A 24,479-nucleotide genomic window follows, 5' to 3' on the forward strand; every position below is an offset into this window, starting at 1 on the left:
GATACATCATTTTCCGAATCTAATAATCATTTGAAGATCAGAACACCAAAATAGCCTTCTAGCTTAAGAAAAAAGCTTAGAAAGTCATTAAAATTCCACGTTGCTAAAAAAAAAAAAACTCTTTCTAAATAAATGAGATATTTTATTTTAATAAATATACAATAACAATTTTTGGCACTCTTTATCTCCATTAACATTTTATTCATACTTTGGTTGTTCTGGTCCTAATCCGAAACAGAAAGAGGGGATTTGCAATTGTGGAGTAGATCTGAATTGTGAGCAATATAGATTCTTCAAATTTGTAGGCAATGGGTGGCTTCACCGCTGAAGATCTATCGACCATTGGCGGAATCGCCACCGTCTCGCTTCTCCATTCCTTCATTCCCACTCACTGGCTTCCTTTCTCCATTGTCGGTCGCGCTCAGAAATGGACTCTCTCCACCACTCTCATCGTCAGTACGTTACCTTCTTCTCTCTCTCTCTAATTGCTATGTTTCTTGCGTTTAGGGATTGTGCTTTTCTCTCTTCTGTTTCGATGTGAGTCAGCAGACAGAAAAAAATAAAAAATGTTCTAATAATAAATTACTTGAGTTCTGTTTAAAGATGAAATCTAGTGATTCGATTATGAATTTCCATATCCTCTTGCTACCTCTCTTCTCGAATAAATCTATATTATAGTTTTGAAAACGTTAGGTTCAGAATCGTTATATATTGAAACTTTACAAATTTAAATCATTTGCTATTAACTTGCTTAATAATACTTCAATTATGCTCGCATTCTGACCAACTACAAACCAAGCTCGATAAATTCTTTGTACCTGTCCTCATTGCCATTGAAAGCTCTTTGAATTTCCTACTTAACCTTATTCATTTTATTTCATGCAGCTGCACTTGGAGCAATTTTGCACGTAATATCCACTTCACTGCTTGGTATAACAGCAATTACCATGGCAAACACCATTGCTGGTGAAGAAACAGTGCATAAGGTTGCTTCACTTTTGCTTGTATTTCTGGGTGGTAGTTATATAATGTTGTTTCTGATGGGAAAGGGTGGCCATAGTCATTCACACAACCAACCCATGGAGAAAATGGCTGTAGCTGGACTTATTCTTGTCCCTGCATTGTCTCCTTGTGCTACAACACTCCCAGTATTTCTTGCTGTTGGAAATTCCTCTTCCATGATGGTGCTTGCCATCATAGTACTACTATTCAGGTATTTATCAATTTCCTTAAGCAATATGATTTTTTCCTCCTGCTATTTTGTTCTTTTTCAAACGTGCATACTTTTCTTCTGCTTCCATGTGCATGTTTGGTGGATCTGTGTTGGCCTATGATTATTTAAAGTGATGTGTTATTTGTTGGAAAATGGTTTCAGTGATTATCAATATTAAAAATTCTGATATTGAACTTAACATTGAATAAAGCAAAAGCCCCCAAAAAATCTCTCACTTGATGATCATGAAAATTTGTTTTGATTATTGAGAAACTAGTGAAATACATTCAATGTTGTTAAAACTAGACCGAAGAGTGAAACTAGGTAGGGACTAGGGAAAATTCCATAACTTGTCTGAAGAGTTCTGACCATCTACTCAGTTTTGAGATTGAATTATAATCAGAAAAGTGACGATTTCATGGTAAGACCAGTTGGGCCTCCTAGTCTGGTTTGGCCCAACAACAATGACTATCGCTTGAATATTTGCCTACAATGTTAGGAAATACTATGAGTTTTTTAAGTTGTAATTCACATGAAAGAATATCAAATTTATAAAACCTTTCAAGAAATGTTAACACAGATTAAACCAGGTTGAGTGATTTTAGCTGGTCCAAATGTGTTTGACCCTCAGGTCTGTTTTGAGACTGAATTATAATTGGACAAGTGTCCAATTAATGGTTGAACTGGTTGGCCTGCCTAGTCTGGTTTGTGTCAACAAGTACTCTATCACTTGAACATTTGCCTACTGTGTATGGAAATACATGGAATATTAAGTTGTAATAACATGATATCGTGTATACCTTTTTTCATGACAACTTATGCTAAGGCTTCTAATAAGACAGGTGTCTTCTAATAAGACACGTGTCTGACAAACCTCTCTTTGGTACCACAAACTACTTGAATTTTGAGACGCCATCCAAGCTGAACAAAGATGGTTAACAATTCAGCTAGATCCCTTGACTACTTTTTTTGAAATTCAGGTAGCTTGATGGAACATATAAGAATCCTTGTTTCTGTCTTGTATTTGAATTTTGAATGCTGTTCTGCACTAAAAAGATTCATAATCTTTAAGGCCGTGAGTTTCTTAATCTGGGTTGATCATTGATGCTACTTTGGTTTAGATGCCAATTAAGTTTGCAAAAAAAAATAAAAATTGATATTGATTACTAACCAAGCTTCACACATATTGCATTTACAGCACAATAACTGTGATGACTTCGCTAGTAGCATTGTCATTTTATGGGGCCAGTCAGCTGAAGTTTCACTGGGTGGAGCGATATGACAAACTTCTTGTTGGTTCAGTGCTGTGTTTAGTAGGAATCTTGACCCTACTTTTTCATGATCATGATCATGAAGCAGTTACGATTGGACAGCACTCACATAGGAAGATTATTTCCTTGTGAGATATATAAATGTTTTGTAATTTCATGCTTATGAGCATTGTCAAGGTATTGCTTTTATTTTGTATCAGAAGGGAAAAAGAAAAAAGAAAAACATGTTGCTGCTTAGGAGAATTGATCATCTTGGTCTAGTTAAAGTGATAGTATACTGAGTTTTCTAATGTGAAGTTAGAACACATACGTATTTTGATCTCTAAAAAAAGTACTGGATTCAATTTAATTTTTAAAGAAGAAAGTTTTCCAACGGTTCTGTAAGTTGAGATTATAAATATGGGAACATTTTACTCCGATTATTTAAGTTAACATTTTGATGGGTTAATTTGAAACACTAATGATTTTTTTAGACTAAATTATGCATACATACTTTTTTCAAAACTAATTATGTATTAAAATATTATTTAATTACCTTTTCTTTAGAAATTTAATTGGGTTGAATTTATTTTTTTCAAAAACTTTGGTATTTCAGAAAATTTATAAGTTGATATGATAAATTGAAATAAGTAATTAGTTTTAATTTAAATTGTTTTGAAAAAAAGTAGATATTAGTGTCTTCTTTGACTATGTTCCACAAAGTATATCATATAGTTTTTATTTTTTAGAATGATATATGAAGCAGTGTTTTTTTAAAGCTAATTTTTAATTTTTTATATTTTTTTATCTTTTATATATTTATCAAATTTTCTAATTATTTTTTTTTGAATAAATCATGACTTTATTATTTTTTTATCATTTTATATTTTTTAACTATTTCGACGTAAGTTTTGTTGTATTTATCATTTAATAAGTTAATTTTTTAATTTTCAACTATTTTTTTTAATTTTGATCTAATTTTTCAATTAATTTTGTCGATCATAGCCTCCTTTTCTCTTGTGTATCACATGAATGTGTGGGGGCATGCAAAAGAGAAGACAAAATTGTATCATTTTATCAAAGTTTAAATATATTTTTTTAACCATCAATTTAGCATTTTTTTTATCCTATAATTTTTTTTCATTTTAAATTTATGTTTGTTTTGTTTTTCATTCTTATATTACTTACTTTAGATAACACCTAAAATATTTTAAAGACGAAAAATAAAATAAATACATTTTACAAAAACTAAATGAAAAAAAAAATGTTAAATTGGAAGAACCAAAAATATATTTAATTCTTTTATTAATAAATAATTGCATGGTCATGTTTCATATTCCTTTTTAAAATATTATTAAATAATAAAATTGTTTATAAATTATATAAATGCTACATTAATATTTTTTTCAAGTCTACTTAACACGCACACACATTATATTTAAATTTAATATTAATGTAATTCTAAAAATTATGTATTACTAAATTCAATTTTGATTTCAAATTATTTTTTTTAGTACAGGATTTCAAATTGAATTTGATTAAAATTCATAAATATTAAGTTAAAATTTATAATTTATACCTACTTTTAAATTATTAAATAATTACTTTGTATAAGCTTTATAATTAAATTGTGATATTTTGATACGAATCCTTCTATTTTAGAATTTCATTTGAGTTAAATCAAATTATTATTCATTCATACATTTTGTTTTTTAATGATTAAATTGATATGAAATAGTTTTAAAAAGGGGGGAAAATTTTTGAAGGTTATAATTACTGTGATTATTATGCAAATAATCAAAATATTATTCATTTAAAGATTTTATATTTATAAGTTATTAAAATTATTACTAATGAGAAAATATAATTAAAAATTAAGTTAAAACTATTACTTATGACAAATGAATTTTATATTAATATGTCACATGATTTATATATGAACTTTTAAGTTTTTGTTACTAATAATCAATAGAATTATTTAATGATATTGTAGATCTGATTTAATTTGATTTAAGTTAAATAATTGATAATAAGTAATAATAATTTATAAATTGATTTAGGTTGATATTTTATTTCATATATTAACTGAAATATTAAAATAAAATTATTAAAAAAATTAAAATTAAAAACAATTTAGAAAGGAAAATAAATAATTTATTGGTTTTCACGTAATTTAGCCGATTAGTAATATTTTTATTTTTATAATAAATAATAATATAATATATTTCTTTTAGAGAAAAATGGCTAAGCAAGATAGTAAGGCTTGCTTTGGGATCCAGTAGGTGAATCTTTTTCTGAAATTGAGTGATAGGTCTTTTGTAAAATCTCTTTTAATCCATTTGTGTCACTTCAATATGTGAAAGCAGGAAAAAGGTCAATATAAATTTTCAATTCTAAATATTAGACAGACTATATAAAAAAAAACTTAAAATAACAATAAAAAAGGTAAAAAGTTAAGTAAAATCAATCTAACCATAAGTAAGACCTAAACTAAATTTAAAAAAAAAATTATTTAAAATAAAAAATTATACATTAAATTTTTTTGTCAACATAAGTGGCTCTTTTGCCAACATACAATGTCTTTTTCTTTATAAAATTAAGAATACATATTTTTTTTGTTTGGTGGACCTAAAATAAATCAAATAAATTATTAAAACTTTTTTTTTTACTTGTAATCAACTTAGTTATTATAATTATTATTTTTTATAAATTAAAAATAAAATCAAAGTTTGATTGTATCTCAACGGAAAAAAAAGAATAAACATAATGTTGTCAATGACATCTGCTAACATGAAAAAATTTTCTTTAATAATAATATATAATATATAATTTTATAACAAAATTCAGTCAAAATACATATATTGGTATATTAATTATACTTTTTTAAATAAAAAAGAACAATAAATTGATTACAATATTTTGTAAACTCAAAATATGTATAAGTTTTAATGACTTATTTATTATTTAAATCAAAGTATATCTTTTTTTTAATAATCTTAGTTACTGTAATTATTATTTTTATAAATTGAAAACAAAATTTGATGATATTTCAACAAAAAAGAATGAATGTGATATTGTCCCTTGGCATTTACCTATGTAACAAAACCAAACATATAATTGATCCTATATTACTTTAAAAATTGTTTTACTTCACTAAATATATAACCCGATTTAGTGTAATACAGTATCTGATTATTTATTTGTACAACTAAATAAATGGCTTACCGAATAAATATTGTATGATTTTAATGTATGTAAAAGAGATGAACTATATGGGAACGGGAACGTTTATTTCATAAACTATTTAGTTATTTTTTAGAATATAAGACTAGAAAATATCATTTCACTTTTATTATGATGTTATAAAAAAATTAATTTTGAATATATTTTATCTCTGGAAGAGACATAATCATATATCCTACTGATATTTAGATATGATAGAGGAAGGGAAAAATTATTCCCATGAGAAAAGAATATTTATTTGTAAGTAAAAATTTATTATACTTTCTTATTAACACCTACTACTCTCTCATTGTTCCTTCATTGTTCCTTCATGACAGGTGTTTAAATTTTTACAATTCCTCAAATTTTGTTTAATTAATGTTATTGTAATCTGCTTTGTTGTCATTTTAAGATAATAATACAATGACAATAATAATACATCAATTCAACAAATAATAATAATAATAATAATAATAATAATAATACACCTATAATTTAATATACTGATTGATGTGTTTATCATAATTTAATGTATTTTTTAAATGTGTGACTTTTTATGAGTCTATGATCATTAAAAATACATTTTTAATAACTATTATAGAAATCCAAACCTATATATATTATTAATGTTCTTAATGTAGTTTTCATATAAATAATTTTTGTTTTATACTATTAATTGATATATTATTAAATATGATATATAATTAACACTAATAATATTATTAAATCAAATATTTTAACATTTAATTTAATTTGATCATTTTATTAATTTATATAATACAGAAAGTCAAAGTTTTTTACTATAAATAATCAAAACCATAAATATTATGCAATTTATAGCATATTGCAGGCAAAAATATTTAATTAATATTTAAGGCAACGAGTAATTGACCTAAAATATATATCTAAATTTTAAACAATAATATATATATATATATCAAAATAAGTAATGGTCTACTTTAAAATGTAATGATCTAATAATTAATATTATTATTATTAGAATGATTTATAAATATTATAGATATGATTTAATTTTCATTTAATATTTTAAATGTATTTATCACTTTATTTGTATGAAATAATTTGATTTGAAGCACGAATTTGAATGCACTGAGTGTAGAATTATATATCTATATATATATATATAGATACACACATATATATTAATTTGGATAATTTACATGCAAATTATATATTGTTTTTAATGTATTACTTCATTATTTTTTTGTATAAGCTTTGTTATTTAATTGCAATATTTTGAGTATAAATAATTTTATTTAGAATTTAATTTTTTTTAGTCAAAATATTATTCATTTATATAATTAATATTTTTGAAATGTTAAAATTTAAATTAATGAGAAAGACAATTAAATAAACTTATGTTAAAAATAAATAAATTTTGCATTGATTGTGACATAATTCATAATTGAGAAATACCAAAAACAAATAAAAATTACATTTAAGTTTTTTCTATATAATAATAACAATAATTAATAGAGTGGTTTAATATTACTACAGGTATGGTTTAATTTAATTTAAGTAATTATTAATTACATAACTAATAATTTGTGATTTGGTTCAAGTCAATATTTGACTTGATATATTAATTATAATAATTCAATTAAAGATTTTAAAATTAAAATAAAAATAATTAGGATGGAAAATGAATAAGTTTAATGTTTTCCACATAATATTTGCCTATTAATAAAAGTTTTATTTGTTTATAATAAGTAAATATTTAATTTTTAGGGAAAACTATTGAATTGAATGACAAGGCTTGATTTAAGATCTAAAAGTTCAGTAAGGTTGCTTTCCTAATATCATGAAATTCCTGTTCTTTTTAGTGAACTATAAATGAAAAAAAAAAGAAAAAACATCACTTGGAAGAAAAAAAATCAACCAGTATTAATTATCTAGTCATTTTGACTTTAATTTCCTTTTATATATGTCTTGAAACAATATCCTTAATATAAATAGGGGATAAAAATGCAAATTATTTTTCATAGTGAAATAATCCTTTCTAGGTTTTTCTCCATGCTTTTCTAAGAGTCTTATTTTTCAGATCCATTATGCATCATTTATTGTCTCCAAACAGAGAAATGATTCAAAAGAATGGCAGCATTCGCAAGGGTGATGGTTACAATGAAATGCTCAATAGGTATCAATCACCAAGGATCCACTCAATGCCACCTCGAGGTATGCAACAAAGGCCTCAAAATTATCCACATCCTATCAATTTCATGCAAGGAATAATTGATTATAAATTCATTAACTATTGAATTCATTTTTTCATATGTTAAATGTAGGAAAGTACCAAGAGAACAATCTTGTTGGTGTCAAGACTCAACCGATGGAGCCTTATGCATCATCCTCCAACAACAACATTAATGCATCACTGACAACACCAACTATATACAATCAAATGTTGCCTTTAGTTTTTCCAAGTGCTCCTCAAGAGCAAACTGGTCACCGTAGTATTGATCTTTTGATACCTCCATCGCAAATAGACTCAATTAAAAATTTCTCACTCAATGATGTCAGTTTAAAAGGTCACACAAGTGGTTTTCCAAATCCTTCAATAGGAACTATATTTCATGACCCAAAAAACCTTCCAAGCTATCCCAATGGAGCAAACTCCCTATACCCAAATCATCAAAGGAATAAATCCTCAGATTTTCATTATTTAAAACCTCATCCAAGGGTTATCGTAAATAATTCTCATGGTGTAAAGGATGTTGCTAAGCCAAGTCTCTTGCCTCCAAATCAAATTCAAAAATTGGACCTGCTTTCTTATAAGGGTGTAGCTCGTGAGAGAGCAATGAAGCGTCCCTTACGTGAATTTCAAGAATTTGACATCATGACAAGTGCTTCAAAAAGGCCAAGGATGAACTTTACCCCACTTAATTATTATGAAGGAGTGCAATCTAGGATGGAAAAGATATTTCCTTTCAAGGATGAGAATAATCAAGTTTCTACCTTTAAGATTAAAACTGATGCAAAAGAGAATATTGATAAGGACAACCTGGATCTCTCACTACACCTCTGAATGATATGTAGCACTTTTTTTTTTAGTTTGATAATGGTCTTTATTCATGCTCTACAATACAATAAATGCTTGCAACTCTTAATTGAGGTATCTCTTTATATAATTAATGGATGAGTTGTTATTTTCAATTTCAAGTGCTCTTATAATGAATAATAGTTAGCTTCAAATTTCAAAATAAATTCAAATCGCTTATCTTTCCTAGAAGACACCTAACAATTGCCGCTATAAATACAGTTTTTTTGTTTTATATGATAATAGTCTATCAAACTTTAATAATAGAATTTTTATTTAAAATAAACATTTCAACTATTTGTAATTTTCCATATAATTGAAAATTCTTGCTTTTGTAAAAATTTATTTTAAAAGTCATATTGATGGTGGTTTTTAATTGGTTACTAGAGTAAAAAATTTATATTTACAATGTATTAAAATTAAACTCCATGCAAAGAATTTTATTGAAATACACTTATAATATATCGTAATGTAAAAAATTGTATATTGTCACTCAAACTTAAATTGTCATATGATTAAAAACTATTTTCTTTTATAATAATTACTTAAAAGTCACATTTAAGATTATTAACTTATGGTATAAATTCTTTTTTATAAACAATTTATAAAACTAAATCCATTTTTCAATTTTATATTACAACATCATTCAATGAATTTAATAATACACAAGTTGTCAAACTCATTAAATTATGTAGGAATATACCACTTGTTGAATATAATATTTTTCATATAACAGTAATGTATCAAAATTTTGCACACAAAAAATTACACTCATTTAATTATATAAAAGAATATTCATTAAACAATTTATAGATTTATACCTCTTTACGAAGAAAACCACATTTTAAATCAAAGATACAAACATTAATTAACTTTATAAATTTTTCATAAAAAATTTCAATGATTACTAGTATTGATATATTGCTTGTATCAATTTATATCTATTATCTACTTTCATAATTTATAATATAAATATTTAGATGTAATTTGTTAATTTTTTTTGTCACATGTTACTTTCTGAATGAATGATACATCACATGCATCTTTGATTTTAAATGATTAAATTTATAATTACATATCATTTTTATTATTTAATATTAAACACCTGACTTTCATATTTGTTCTTACTTCTTAATTGATTTGAAATATTTTTATTCAAGTTTAGTGATTTTACAAATTAAAACTGATATTGTCATTAAGAAGTGTGTTTTTTCTTTGTATTTTCTTTTATCTTATTTCCTTTGTTGAAGTTGAATATTTATACATTAATGGGGATACTCTAATTAGTGTGATTGAATTAATAGGGAGACTTTTGTTGTTGTTATAGCATTTTTTTTTTTATGAGAGATAATGATATTGTTTGAGTTGGGTAGGATCATTAATAAAGAATGTATTGTTAGGTTCATATTTTATTTTATTTGTTTAAATTGCATATAATTTTTATGATTAAAATTTTTATTTGAGTTGGCTATGATCATTGTGAATGATAAAAAATTTCATTTAAATATTTAACATAATTATATATTCAAGACTTGAAATTGAAATTACTAAAATAATTTCACATTAATTGACTCACATGTTAAGAGATTAGGTTAATCGTGTTACCATATTAATTATTTAAAAAAATTCATCATTAATTATTTTTTAAAAGATACAAACTAATTATTAATTTATATTATACACTATCACTAATTTATAGGATTGATTTAGTGGTTCATGTAAAGTTATATGTGAGAGGATTTATGTTTAATTTTTTATGTATAAATTTTTTTGGATCAACAATAATTATATATCATAAAGATTGATCTCTGGTCCTATAAGGAGAGAAATATTTCTGGTTGTATAAGGAGAGAAATATTTATGATTTCTGTCAAGGAAAAAAATTATACATTATCACTTCTAGTTATTGGTAAAGAACATGCTGACACTATGCTTGAAGAATATGGTGACATTTACTTTGGCCCACCATAATTAAAAGACGAATTTAGAATTAGCAGTAAAGCATCGATTAAAGGCATCACCAAAAAAGGGTCATGAAGCCAAGAAACTAATCACATGTCCACAGCAAGGAGGGTGCTGTCGACATTTCCTACACTACACTTTTGTTTTTCTCCTCTTCTGATGATGTTCCACTTTTCCACCCTAAGCCCCGCTCACCTTTTTGCAAATGTTGAATATCTTATAACTTAATATATAATCATTTTAATATTATTAAATTATAGCATTTTTTTTATAAATTACCCATTTTATTTTTTTTATAGCTTTATATATATGAAAATAGTGTGTGCACTTTTTTTAAGGTTAAATAGTGTATGAAATTAGAAGTGTAAAAAATCTTTAAATTGTGTCATTCAATCATACAAATACAAGGATTTTGATGCTTAAATAGTTCAACTAGGTATGTGGTTGTGATAGAATCTTTAATGTTTTTAGTTCATGTTTTATCATTAAATTTTTACAATTTTACAAATTTTATCACTTGAAGTTTTAATTTTACTAATTTTACCATCATATTACTTAATTTTCTCAAATTTTACCACTTCGTTAAGACTTGCTTCTTTCATGTCAAATTTTGTTTTCTTCTCCATTTTTTTCTTGCGAGGTTAGTGGAGTTCTTTCCCCTTTGTTGTGAAGCATCATGTTCTTCTTCATTATTATTGGTGTTCGTCGTTCATGCCAAATACAATGGTTTTAAATCCCAAAATCATTTTTTCTCATAGAACTTGTTTAAAAAGATGTTTTTGCAGATTTCTTAATTATAAAATATCATTGCCTTAATAAAATTTTACTAATTCTAACATAATTTTCTGGAAATCAAATTTATTGTAACATCAAACACAAACAAAAGATAAGGTGACAAGCAATTTTCATATAACTGCGACAATATGTTGTAGCTATTATCTTCAACTATTCGTGCGTGTATGATTTTTTTTTTCAATTTTAGTAAGGTTGAAGGAAAAAAAGTATAAAATTGACTCAACATTTCTACCAAATAAAAGAGTTTGAAATCATTTCATGACTTAACACTTAATTACCTTCAATTTTGGACAAAAACTTAACAGAGTGGTGGAATTTGAGAAAATTGAATAATACGATGGTAATTTACAAAATTAAAACTTATAAAAGTTCATCGGTAAAGTATGCATTTAAGCCATGATTTTAACATGTAACTCATCTTTAATAGTTGGATTATGAGAAAATTAAAGATAAAGATAAAAACTATTTTTTTAAAATTATTCTTAAAATAACTTGATTTTTCTTATATATATATATATATGGGGCACATAAAAAAGTCTCACATGATTGTGAGATTAACTAATTTGAGCTAAATGTCCTAAGCCATGCACATAAACCTTAGCAAGTTCTCTTACTTAAATTCTCATATCATTTAAAAATAATATCAATCATAATTTATATGTATCATTCACCTTTAATCCACGGAAGAGTTTTTTTGTAAAGATAAAATTATGAAATTTAATGTTAAACTTCAATTTACACATTTTTTTAGAAGAATCATTCAACTTAAAGAAAGAAAGGTGACCAATAATTATTTTTTTATGTAGCAAAATAAAATACATTAAATTTATGACTTTTGCTGTTTTATTTGTAATATTATTTTTGTATTTCTATTCTTTAATCCTTATATTTGTGTGTGAGAGAGAGAAGTTTTTCTCTGCATAAGTTACTTTATTGGGAATATTAAACTTCGTCGAACACATTTATAAGTTTATGGAGATTATTAATCTTCAAGTAACACATTTTTAACTTTGTTCTCAACTAAAGCTTTGCATGTTTTTGTTCTATCTTTTAAACGAGTAAAAACATAAACCTGTATGAGTTTAGACACTCACACTGTCACACACACATTATACTTTTATAAGAGAATATTAAACTTCAACCAACCCATGTGTAACTTCATTTTTAATTAAAACTTGGCCTTTTTTTTTTCCTCTTCAATCTTTTAAACGAATAAATAAATAAACCTGTAGGAATTTAGACACTTTTTTATATTTTAGATGGAAAATTAGATGCCTTTGAAAAGAAAGCTAGTACAATTTGCTTTCTTGTGCATCGGCATATTGAATGTTCCAAGCGCGTGTTTCTCACTCGCTCCACTTTCGGCAGGCAGTGGGACCCACGTGGAGGTGGGCATCACTGATTCACTGTGTCCTCCTATGTTTCTTTCTTTTGCATGGAACCAGCCATGAGTGATAATAGCCATTAAATTATTTTTTCTCTCTTTCTCTGAAAAATTCCCAAATCCCATTTCTGTCAATGATTCTCTTACATGGGTCTTCGCTGAAATCCAAGTTCATATTGTGCAGCTTTGCTTCACTGCAGCTTTGGTTGGTACCCACCAAATTTTCCATCTTTTTTCCAAATTCCAAATTTTCTTTTTTAGCGGTTCACTGTGATTTTTTGCTTTTTGGGTACCCATTTGTTCCTGCTACCTCAACTGTTTTTTGGGTTTGATCTCACTTTTTTTTTTTGGCTAATTACTCAAAAAAAATTCCTACTTTCTATTTTGGAGCTGGGTTATCTATCCCGTCCTTGAAATTTGCCTCCTTTGTGGTAAATTTCATTGCTTTCTGCATCTTCACGCACTCACTGTGCTAGAGCATTGGGTTTTGAACACTGTCTTTTGGCTTTCAACTATTGCTATCTTTTTTGGATAGTGGATGCTTTATTTTTTTTTTCTCTTTGATTGTTTTGGAGTTTGAGCTGGTTTCCCCTCTTCAATTGTTGCTGCTTTATGCGGTGGTTTCACTAACATTTTTTTCCTCATCATATTTCTCAGATCAGATGCAATTTTTGTTTGCTTGTGTGTCCAGATGAAAATTGATGGTGACATTCCACCCGTTCTTTAGATGTTACAAATATAATCATGTTTCGGTGTACCTAAAAAAAGACACTAGTGATCTGCATTTTTCTTGTGGAAGTTGTTGTTAAGTTTGTTATGTTAATTCATTTATTGTTTATTTAACACATTTGGTGTTTGATGAATTTACAGTTAGAACTTTGGTGAAGGATTTCCATAAAGGGAAAGCCAATTTGAGCTAGATTTGGGACAATGGGCGCCTCAAGCTCCAAAATGGAGGATGATAAGGCACTGCAGCTATGTCGTGAAAGGAAGAAGTTTGTGAGGCAAGCACTCGATGGGCGTTGCTCACTAGCAGCTGCTCATGTCTCATATATACAATCACTGAAAAATACCGGAACAGCTCTGAGAAAATTCACAGAACCTGAGGGTCCAATTGACACTTCTTTGTACACTAATGCAACACCAGACCAGCCACTTGCTTTAACTGAAAGGACCCTCTCATTTTCTTCACCATCTGTGTCACATCACATAGATGCAGCTGAACATGAAAATTTCTCTCCAACTCCCTCCCCTCCTAGTTCTTCTAGCAAGTTCCGAGCAAATCATATGAAACATAGCACTATTACTTCTAAGAAAGTTGAAGAAAAACCACCTGTGCCTGTTATAGGAATAGTAACATCATCAGGTACTACTACACAGAATGCCAGTGTAATGTCTGGAACAGCAGCATTTGAAGATTCCTCTCTTCCAGCTGGAACTCCACATTGGGATTTCTTTGGTCTCTTTCACCCCATTGACCATCAATTTTCTTTTCAAGATGAGAAGGGTATGCATCAAGATATGGGGAATGCTGATGATATACAAAGACTAAGGGAGGAGGAAGGAATTCCTGAGTTGGAAGACGATGAAGAGAAGGCTTCATCTCATGGAAAGGAACACTCTAGAGACTCTGAAGATGAATTTGATGAAGAGCTTGCTACAGAAACTCTAGTCCAAAGATTTGAAAATCTAAATAGATCTAACAGTCATGTTCTAGCAAATGTTGAACCTGCCACAACTAAGTCTCTCAGAGGGCATTCAGCTTCTGAAGTTGAATTGGTAAATGGAGAGAAGGGGAACTCTGCTAGTTTATCTCCATTAAAGACAGCACATATGCCAGCTCTGCCTCCACCTGAAACAAATAAACCAATGGAGAAGGAAAGTCGTAATGAAAATAAAGTCACCCCTAAGAATTTCTTTTCGAGCGTGAGAGATATTGAACTGCTCTTTATTAAAGCTTCAGAATCTGGCAAAGAGGTTCCAAGGATGCTTGAAGCAAACAAATTTCACTTTCGTCCGATATTCCAAGGAAAAGAAAGTAATTTTACTGGCTCTCTTCTTTGCTTTCCATCTGGCTGTGAATCAGTTATCATCTTGGAATATTAAATATTAGCAGTTCTTAACTTTTTAGTGTAAGTAAAACATAATTATGAGATTTTGAATGAAATTCCCCATAATCATGCTACTTAAGATACACTCTATAGACACCCTATAGGCTACAGACACTCCCTGCATGGATATCCATTAAATAGAATTATGGTACACTTTGTTGATATCCTTGGGGTTTGAAAGAAAAATTCACTTTCTGTTTCAAAGAAGCTTTTGGAAGTTTCTTTTCATTACTGTGAAATTAATTTCAAAATGAAATGCTTTAAAATTTTAACCAGAGAATTTTTTATTTGTAACAGATGGTTCTGTGGTGTCCTCGTTTTTGAAGGTATGTTTCTCATGTGGGGAAGACCCAAGCCAAGTTCCAGAAGGTAATTTGAGTCATTTCAACTGTTTATCTTTCATTTTTCCCAGACATTGCTGACCTTGTTGGGTTGAACCAATCTTCTTGTTAGTTCTGAAAGACTGAAACTGAAAGTATTCTCTAAGTGTACACATTTTCCCTCAGTAGGAGTGATGCGAATTGCAAATCCTATTATTAAATATGACTATTGTTAGTGTTGGTCAAGAAATTGTTGAATGTTTTGGACTGTGGTGTAGAGAATCTAGAGAATTTGTTTTTTTTAGAAGATGTATTTGGTGTTGTTCGTTTCCTACTTATTTTCAAATTCATTTTGAGTTACTGCCACATAGTAATAAGCATTCTCTAGCCTGCCTTTAAAAGTGAAACTCATTTCAGAAGATAAGATTAATGTTAGACCATCTGATTAAATTTCCTGTCTAATATTTTGGTAATTTAGATGTTCATTCCTGTGTTTTGGATAGCTGTTTTTTGAATTCAACGTCTAACTATTGCATTCATCTTCCTAGAACCTGCTCAAAACTCGGTTAAGTACTTAACTTGGCATAGGACGGCATCATCTCGATCCTCCTCATCCAGAAACCCTTTAGGAGCAAACTCAATTGACAATGTTGAGGACCATACAAATAATCTCTTTGATAATTCTTGTATGATCTCCGGAAGTCATGCATCAACCTTGGATAGGCTATATGCTTGGGAAAGGAAACTCTATGATGAAGTGAAGGTACGATATATTTCTTATCAACAATTTTGACAACCTGTATTTTCTGTATGTTACATTTTGATAATATGTTGCAGAAGTCTTGTATCGGATTCAAATCTTTGACTAAACCCTTGAAGTTTTTATGTTGACAATTAATTTTTTAATAAATTGGTACATGTAATAGAATATGGCTATTTCTCTGTCTGTTTGCTAATATCGTTGTTTACTTCTGCGAGTAGGCTAGTGAGATTGTCAGAAAGGAATATGACATGAAGTGTAAATTCTTAAGGCAACTGGAATCAAAAGGAGAAAAGACCTCCACCGTTGATAAAACTCGTGCTAAAGTCAAGGATCTGCACTCAAGAATCAGAGTTGCAATTCATAGGATAAACTCTATATCAAAGAGGATTGCAGAGTTACGGGACAAAGAGCTTCAGCCACAACTTGAGGAGTTGATTGAAGGGTATACGCCTATTAGTCTTGCTATTTTATTAAGTAATTATTTCATGCCAATGTGTATCGCCTTGATAATAGTACATAATATACAAGAATGCGATAAAAGGTGCATCAAGAAGTGCAATCAGAAAATTCCATAAGAAGATTATGTTGGGAAGTTTATTTTTTGTACAACTTGCTAAAATTTGATTAAATTCTTTATTTGGTAAAAGTTTTTCTACTCAAGGTTATAAATTTATCAAACAACAAAGAAATAGACAATAATAAAAAAGATCCGTTGCTGAAATTTATTGTTTTGCTTTTGTGAAAGTCATTCTATACCAACCTTGCTGAAATGCATTGTTTCTGCATGTGAAGCCTTATAGAGTTTTCTACCAGAAGAGTCTAGGCATCGAAAACCTTTTGTCTAAATTAGGAGTAACATTATCGTCATGCAATTGGCAGTTTTCCAAATTATAGTGTTAAAAGTTAACTTTTAGTAATTGATTATGCAAGATTGTTGGCTTTCTGTTGTGACTCACTGATGTTGTGCAATCAACCTTTGAATGCTAGTTCTTTTTTATCTTGGATTAGTAAGCAACATATGTTTTCATGGTCAGAGAGATGGATGGTTCTCACATGTCAACTTATGTTGATTGATATGAGCTTCTTGCTTTTGTATTTCATCTGTTTCTGTTGTGCTTTGATGTCAGGTTGAATCGGATGTGGGAAGTGATGCATGAATGCCACAAACTTCAGTTTCAGATCATGTCAGCAGCATATAACAACAGCCATGCTAGAATCACCATGCATTCAGAATTACGTAGACAGATTACTTCCTATCTTGAAAATGAACTCCAATTTCTATCATCAAGCTTTACCAAGTGGATTGGAGCTCAGAAATTCTATCTGGAGGCTATAAACGGATGGCTTCTCAAATGTGTTCGTCATGAAGAAAAATCATCCAAGAGAAAAAGGAGGCCTCAATCTGGCCCTAGCCGTTATGATCTTCCAATATATGTCACCTGTGCAGTCTGGTTGGATAAACTTAGTGACTTACCTGTAAAGGATGTTGCCGATTCAATTAAAAGTTTGGCGACAGATACTGCCCAGTTCTTACCACACCAAGACAAGAACCAAGGAAAAGGTGCTCATCCTCATATGTCAACATGGAAGGCTGATATTGGTGGTGAATCAGCAGATGGTTTATTGAGAGATGACACATCAGAGGACTGGGTTACAGGTCTTGATCAATTTCGACGAAGCTTGATTCGATTTCTTAGTCAATTAAATAATTTGTCTGGTTGTTCTGTCAAAATGTACACAGAACTTCGACAAACCATTCAGGAGGTAAAAAATTACCAGCGTTTGAACTCTCAGTCTCAAAATGATCATTTGAATTCAAAGTCTCAAGATGATCATCAGAATTCCGAATCTCAGAGTTGATCCATCAGAGCTACAACTCAAGTGGTTTAGGCTGAAAACAAGCATCCACACGATAAGAGAATTGCGATGAAACATTGTGGAATTGCAGAACTATAACTTTGTGTTGAGCATACAAGTCCACAGGATGGAGCATTTGTACATGATAGGATGTAATAAAGTCATTACAGATTGCCACTCTTATTTGTTTATTTGGTCCTTTTAAGAATAGAAGGGAGCTGATAGATTGCACTAGAGAGATTGAGTATATGATTAAGGATTCAGCAAGAGCTGCAAGTACTAGGATCTGATGGTGAAGAAATATGGGTGCAATTTTTTTTGCTAATAAAGGGTTTGTACCAGTAGTTGTACTCCCCTCCTTGATTTTCTTTTCTTGTGCCATTTTTTCATTTATGTTATGTGTATATAATTATTGATTAATAATATTATTTGAATTTTATAAAGGAACACTCAAATGGCTGAGAGCTCTTTTAGTTAGGAAGAGTGAATGGTTTTTAGTATCATTGGACCAATTGGACCAATTTTTATAGTTTAAAAAAGAAGTGACTTTGATTTAAAATAATCTAATGGTTATTTGTTTAGAATTTTTTTTTAAAAAAAATCAGAAGCAGTTGATTTTATGAGAAACCATTTAAAATAGCTTCTGATTATTATAAAAAAATTAAATAATTGTTTTTTTTAAAGAAAAATCTGTAACCAAATTAATACTTGGGTTGGGGAAGTAACCACTTTATTTATTACCAGACCAGGGCACATCAGATAAAAGGCTTTAAGGTAAAAACTAAAAGGGTTTGTCTTAAGGGATAACATGACAAGAAATCATTAAAACAAGTTCAATACCGATGATAATGTCTTAAAAAGTGTTTATAGTGTTTTACTCCCCTGGCCGTGGCTGCTTTCAAGACCTTTAAATCTTCTTTTTATGCACAAAAATATTAAAATAATTATTAAAAGAATAACAGCCTCTATCACTGCATTGTATTGTATACAACAATTTTCGGTAACAAAATGTTTGCAGCTTCCATGATATTAATATGACAGCTCCCAATAATAATTTATAATTTTTTATGATTATAAGAAATGAAATTATGAAAGTATATATATAGTGCTTGGGACGGGAATAACGTTACGTCCCCAACCTAGAATCTAACACCGCTTTTATAAAAGAGAGAAAATTCCAAACTCAAATTCAATTGTCATGATTGTTAACCTTGAGAACTAAAATAAATTATAAATACCAAAACAGGAAAACAAATCTTAATAAAACTAAAACAAAAAAAAAACTCTATATTATAAATATATAAAAAATTATACTCTAGCTATATATGAAAAGAAGAAGCCTCTTGCACCTAATACTTCAAATTAGCTTTGACTTATGAAAATATATGTAAAGGTGTGTTTGGTTTATATTTTTATTTTCTGTTTTTATTTCTTGTTTTCATTTTTTGAAAATAGTTTTCATTTTCAAAATTCTAAAAACATGTAATGCGCTCTAAAAAAGAAATGTATTTTTAGATTTGTTTTAAATTATTTTCATTATCATCACGTTTTCATTTTATTTAAAATGAGGTTCTTGATTTTAACTAAAATGAGATTTTATTATTTTCAAATTTTAGTTCATTTGAAAAAATATTTTCACTAAAAATAAAAACAGAAATCCAATTAAACATATTTTCATCATCATTTTGTATTTCCAGTTAAAATGAAAATAAAAAACAACCAAATCAAACCCTCATAATTAATTATACACGCCGTTGTGGTCTTGTGGAAGGAAAAAACTTTAGAATGACTTCTAATTCTCAGCTTGCTACAATGACAGCATGGAAACAATAAATGATCGAATGTGAAATATTAGATGGATAAAGATGCACCGGAAATTATGGCGTGATTACATTAATAATATGTTGTAAAAAAAAAATACTATTTTCTAATAAAAAATCATTTTTCTTTGTACACAAAAAATTTCATTTTTAATGTCATTAACGATATTTGTTCATTAAAAAATATTTTAAAATTTTCAACTATATTCATTAAAACATTAATTATTATTTGCCCAAAATATATAAGTGTACTATTTACATTTACACGGGGCATCGAATTAGGAGTATGTGGATTTGGTACAAGAGCTTCCTCCTAACTATACTCCATCATCGGCACCAAGAAAACCAAAAAGAATATATCCAACCCTCTCTTTCTGCAACATATATAAATACCACTGATTGATTAAGCAAAGAGTAGATCTTTTCCCCACTCATAGATTTTGACCGATTAGTAAAAGCAAATAAGAGTAGTTAGTAATTAGATGTAGTTATTCTAAAGTGAATAAATGTAGGAGAAGGATCTTAGTCCTACAAAGGTAAAGTAAATGATTTTAGTTATCGATGAAAAAAATAATAGTTCATTTTTTTTTACTGAATAGTTGATATTTTAACATAAAAGATGATTTGTTATTAGAAAAAAAAGTTATCCAATCACAACCCTTAATATATAATAAATTTATTAATTTTTAAAATAATTATTTTAAAGTAATTCAAACGGTAATTTATTATTAAATAATAATATAAATTTGTTTTATACTAATAAAACATAGACATTAAACTCTTTTTATTGAACATAAAAAAAACGAAAATACAAACTCGAAAGCGAAGAGTGATGGAGTGAGTCACAGCGTTGTTATGTTCTGTGGACATAACTGTATAAGCAGCAAACAGTTTATTTGTTAGACTGTAACAATCACACAATTTAAGGATACTACTAATATAGAGGGTGTTGGACACTAGTTAACATTTATTATATATAAAAATCTAATTTAACTAATATTGTATATAAAAAAAGGAATAAATATTACTATTTTATTTCAAAACAGTTATTAAATCCAATTTGATTTTTTTAAAAAAATCTTGTTCTTTTAATGATTAAATTAGTGTATATTTTTTCAGAGATTAATTAAAAATTTAAAAATGAAATTAATTAAAAGATTAAAATTTATAATTTATAATTTATAATAATACTAGTATAATTTAAAAAATGTTAAGTGACTTTTCAAAATTAATTTAAGTTAAAAAAATTATAGTCTAGCTATATATAAAAAGAAGAACCGTAGCCTCTTGCACCTAATTCTTGGAATTAGCTTTGACTTATGCAAATATGTAATTAATTATACAAGCCGTTGTGGAAGGAAAGAACTTTGCAATGACTTCTAATTCCCAGCTTGCTACAATGACAGCATGGAAACAGTAAATGCTGAAAATTTTGATGGATAAAGATGCACCGGAAATTATGGTGGGATACATTAATAATATGCTGTAAAAATAATAATACCACTTTTAATAAAAAAAATCATGTTTTACATAGAAAAATTCATTTTTAATGTCATTAATAATATTTGTTCTTAAAAAATATTTTTAATTTCTAACTTTAGTTTTGAAAACATTAATTAATATTTGCCAAAAATATCTAAGTGTACTATTTACATTTACATAGGACATAAGGAGCATGTAGGTTTGGTACAGAAGCTTCCTTCTAAGTATACTCCACCATCGCCCCCAAGAAAAAAAAAAATACCCAACCCTCTCTTTGTGCAACATATATCAACCCTACTATTTAATTAAACAAAGAGTAGACCTTTTCTCCACTCATTGATTTTGACCGATTAATAGAAACAAATAAGAGTGATTAGTAATTACATGTAGAAATCAGAAAGAAAAAAAAGGTAATTACACGTAGTTCTTCTAAAGTGAATAAAGGTTTTGTTTTTATAAGAAAGTGAATAAAGGTAGGAGAAGGATCTTAGTCCAATAAAGGTAAAGTAAATGATTATAGTTATTGATGAAAAAAATTAATAGTTGATATTTTAATATAAATATGACTTGTTATTATACATATATGTGTCAACTATTAATTTTCCCATCAACAATTAAGACTATTTATTTTATTCTTTAAAGTTAACTATTCACTTAAGAAGAATAAATCCTAGTAATTTATGGATACCAACTTGTATACTCCTACAAGTCTATGACATTTTGGCTTTGGTTGTACAGTTACATTAACTAAAATTAATTAGAAATAGAAATTACCAAGATTTTTTTTAATTTGAAAGGAATTACCTTGATTTTCTAGATCACCCTTGATGATAAAAATATTTCATTAATGTCATTTTTTTAATGTAAAACTACATAAATAATATATGGAAACTCATATCAGAACAAAAGAGAAAATAATAATCATCTCTTTTACTCAAACGTCAAAGAAACTAGATAACTAGTTAAATGCAATACAAGAAAGAAAGAAAATTTCGAGAGAGAAAAAAATCAAGGTATTTGAATTTAATCGAATAGAATTACGTTTTTGAAAAGAAAAAAACGAATGGATTAGACTTATGAATAGAAAATACAAATTTTCATTATAATAAATGTATTTTTGTCATTTTTTCTTCTTTTTGAATCATAAATAATTGTTATTAGCAAGTAACGTGGTTGATAAATTAATAAAACATGTTGTCTACTCTACTTTGAAAATAGGTTAAGAAATAAATAAAAAAAAATATTTGTTGCACAAAAATTAGAAAGAAAACAAACAAAATATTTGATGTCTATATTGAATAGAATAGTACTCACAACACATTACTAGTATTTAACACATTCTTACCATAACAATATTTACTACGCAGTATTGATTAAACATTTATAGAAATTACAAAATTATAAATAAGACTCACAGAATTATATTATTTTTAATAAATTCTATTCAATAATAAAGAGTTTGTTGTTAGTAAAATACATCATTAAATAAATTTTATTCATAATTTTATAATTTACAGTATAATGGTTGGGTAAATTTTAGTAAATATATTAAAAAATGTGCTACAAAATACATTTCTAAAGGCTCATCTTGCTCAAAACAAGGTTTCGTAGTTCATACAGTAGTTGTTTCATTTGGTGGGTACAAGCAAGCTGCGGTTTCTTATTTAGACACCACCATACCAATCAACAAAGAATTCACACTCAAGAATCAAACAATGAAATTACTTTATTCAATAAAAAATCGCATGGCTTATGCACAAAACCAAATCAAATCCTAAGGTATCAATAAATGTGCTACCATGTAACATTAATGTATACGAAAATTTGTATAATCTCGAATGCTTCGGTCCTATCTATAACCAAAAAAAAAAAAAAAAACCATCTTTTGTCCGCGTTTTCATCACCAAAGATCCACGTCATAATTACAACGTTTAGAAACAATCTTGGCCCGCGCCGTTAACTCATTCACCGTCATATGACAGTTCACCTTAACGGTTATCTTCCACGTCTTAACGGACCCCACTTTTATTTTCACCGGCGCCCTAATCCTAACGGTCAACGGCACCCTCCGTTTGGTCTGCGCCTCCAGCAACGCTCTTCGGACCTCGCTCCTCAGTTCGATTCCGTCACCCCTTAACGCCGTCCCAAACACCGTCACGTTGTTTGACGGCTGGTAAAACGCCGGCAGAGCGCCGTTACACAGCCTCGCGTCCTTATAAAACACTTCGGCGGAGCTATCCTTCAAGTAACGGATTCCGATCTTATCGTTAGGATTATCGGCCTTGACGGTGACGTTGAACACCGGCGACATCGCCGCCGTGGATGACGGCGAGGTGAGGTTAATTCCTCTGACGGCGATGTTTTCGATGGAGTATTTCGGCTCCTCGGGACGGAAAACGAGGTAGAGGACGCCGGCGGCGATGGCGAGGAAAACGACGAGAATGAAGAGGATTCCGATGAGCCAGCTGAAGCAGCAGCAGCATCGGCTCCGGCGGTGTTTACGGCGAGTGTATTGGTCGTAGCGGCGAGCGTTCTCCGGCGGAGGGACGCGATAGACTTGGTCCTTAGGGATCTTGATGACGTAGGTTCCAGGCGGAGGCACTGGCTTCTCCGACGAGGGTGGCAACGGCGGTTTTGGAACGACGGAGGAGTCTTGAGGCGACGCCGGTTGTGAGTCGGCGGAAACGGAAGGCGAGTGGCTGGGGTGAACTCGGTCGGCCATTGAGTGAGTGAGTCACAGCCTTGTTCTGTTCTGTTCTGTTCCATGGATATGACTATATAAGAAGCAAACGGTTTACGCGTTGTAATGTAGTAGTCACGCGGTTTAGTGTATATTTTTTTTAGAGATTAATTATAAATAAAAAAATAAAGTTAATTAAAAGTTTAAAATATATTGTATTTATTATTTACTAGTGCACAAAAAACACTTTATGTTCCGACCTAATAGTTACCATGTAGTTTGGTGTAACTTTGAAAGAAGTAATTATTCTTGGAAGTTAAAATAAAGATTTAATTATTGTTTTAATTTTTAAATTTAGGGAATATGTTTTGTTAATCCTTGAAATTTAAAAATATTTTTTTAGTTTCTGAATTTTAATAATTTGTTTTTTTAGTTTTTGACACAATAAATTAATATTTTATAACAATTTTTAGTATTTTATGACGATTTTTTTAGTATTATAGCAATTTTAAAATGAAAGCGGTTAAAAATAAAAACTATTTTATAAAAACTAAAAATATCA

The 24,479-nt window shown here is 28.7% G+C and overlaps 3 protein-coding genes across 6 annotated transcripts; 2 read left to right on the forward strand and 1 right to left on the reverse strand.

The window, feature by feature from the left end:
* The first annotated feature begins 226 nt into the window (after window positions 1-226).
* Window positions 227-2,815, forward strand: LOC114400655. Its single transcript, XM_028363218.1, has 3 exons — window positions 227-456; window positions 886-1,213; window positions 2,412-2,815. Exons 1-3 carry the CDS (start codon window positions 309-311, stop codon window positions 2,614-2,616), a joined length of 681 nt encoding a protein of 226 aa, XP_028219019.1. The 5' UTR covers window positions 227-308; the 3' UTR covers window positions 2,617-2,815.
* A 10,133-nt stretch (window positions 2,816-12,948) lies between these two features.
* On the forward strand, window positions 12,949-18,438 carry LOC114400663 (nitrate regulatory gene2 protein-like). Of its 4 annotated transcripts, none has more exons than XM_028363239.1 (6): window positions 12,949-13,093; window positions 13,755-14,922; window positions 15,293-15,364; window positions 15,864-16,078; window positions 16,297-16,520; window positions 17,206-18,438. In XM_028363239.1, exons 2-6 carry the CDS (start codon window positions 13,815-13,817, stop codon window positions 17,936-17,938), a joined length of 2,352 nt encoding a protein of 783 aa, XP_028219040.1. In that variant the 5' UTR covers window positions 12,949-13,093; window positions 13,755-13,814; the 3' UTR covers window positions 17,939-18,438. The 4 variants fall into 4 exon arrangements, with proteins under 4 accessions (XP_028219040.1, XP_028219031.1, XP_028219056.1 ...); XM_028363230.1 differs by having other exon boundaries at window positions 12,949-13,089; XM_028363255.1 differs by having other exon boundaries at window positions 12,950-13,315.
* Window positions 18,439-22,868: 4,430 nt separating this feature from the next.
* LOC114400684 (NDR1/HIN1-like protein 13) lies at window positions 22,869-24,006 on the reverse strand. Its single transcript, XM_028363267.1, has one exon. It carries the CDS (start codon window positions 23,957-23,959, stop codon window positions 23,138-23,140), a length of 822 nt encoding a protein of 273 aa, XP_028219068.1. The 5' UTR covers window positions 23,960-24,006; the 3' UTR covers window positions 22,869-23,137.
* Between the last annotated feature and the right edge of the window lie 473 nt (window positions 24,007-24,479).

This window comes from Glycine soja, chromosome 2, assembly GCF_004193775.1.
Source record: "Glycine soja cultivar W05 chromosome 2, ASM419377v2, whole genome shotgun sequence".
NCBI lineage: Eukaryota > Viridiplantae > Streptophyta > Magnoliopsida > Fabales > Fabaceae > Glycine > Glycine soja.

Excerpts from the sequence above, each read along its gene's own strand:
- LOC114400655 (XM_028363218.1), top strand. The coding sequence starts at position 309 with ATGGGTGGCTTCACCGCTGAAGATCTATCGACCATTGGCGGAATCGCC. Across the intron at positions 457-885 it reads CTCCACCACTCTCATCGTCA|CTGCACTTGGAGCAATTTTG; the intron begins GTACGTTACCTT and ends TATTTCATGCAG. Across the intron at positions 1,214-2,411 it reads ATCATAGTACTACTATTCAG|CACAATAACTGTGATGACTT; the intron begins GTATTTATCAAT and ends TTGCATTTACAG.
- LOC114400663 (XM_028363239.1), top strand. The coding sequence starts at position 13,815 with ATGGGCGCCTCAAGCTCCAAAATGGAGGATGATAAGGCACTGCAGCTA. Across the intron at positions 15,365-15,863 it reads CCCAAGCCAAGTTCCAGAAG|AACCTGCTCAAAACTCGGTT; the intron begins GTAATTTGAGTC and ends TCATCTTCCTAG. Across the intron at positions 16,079-16,296 it reads AACTCTATGATGAAGTGAAG|GCTAGTGAGATTGTCAGAAA; the intron begins GTACGATATATT and ends TTCTGCGAGTAG.
- LOC114400684 (XM_028363267.1), bottom strand. The coding sequence starts at position 23,959 with ATGGCCGACCGAGTTCACCCCAGCCACTCGCCTTCCGTTTCCGCCGAC.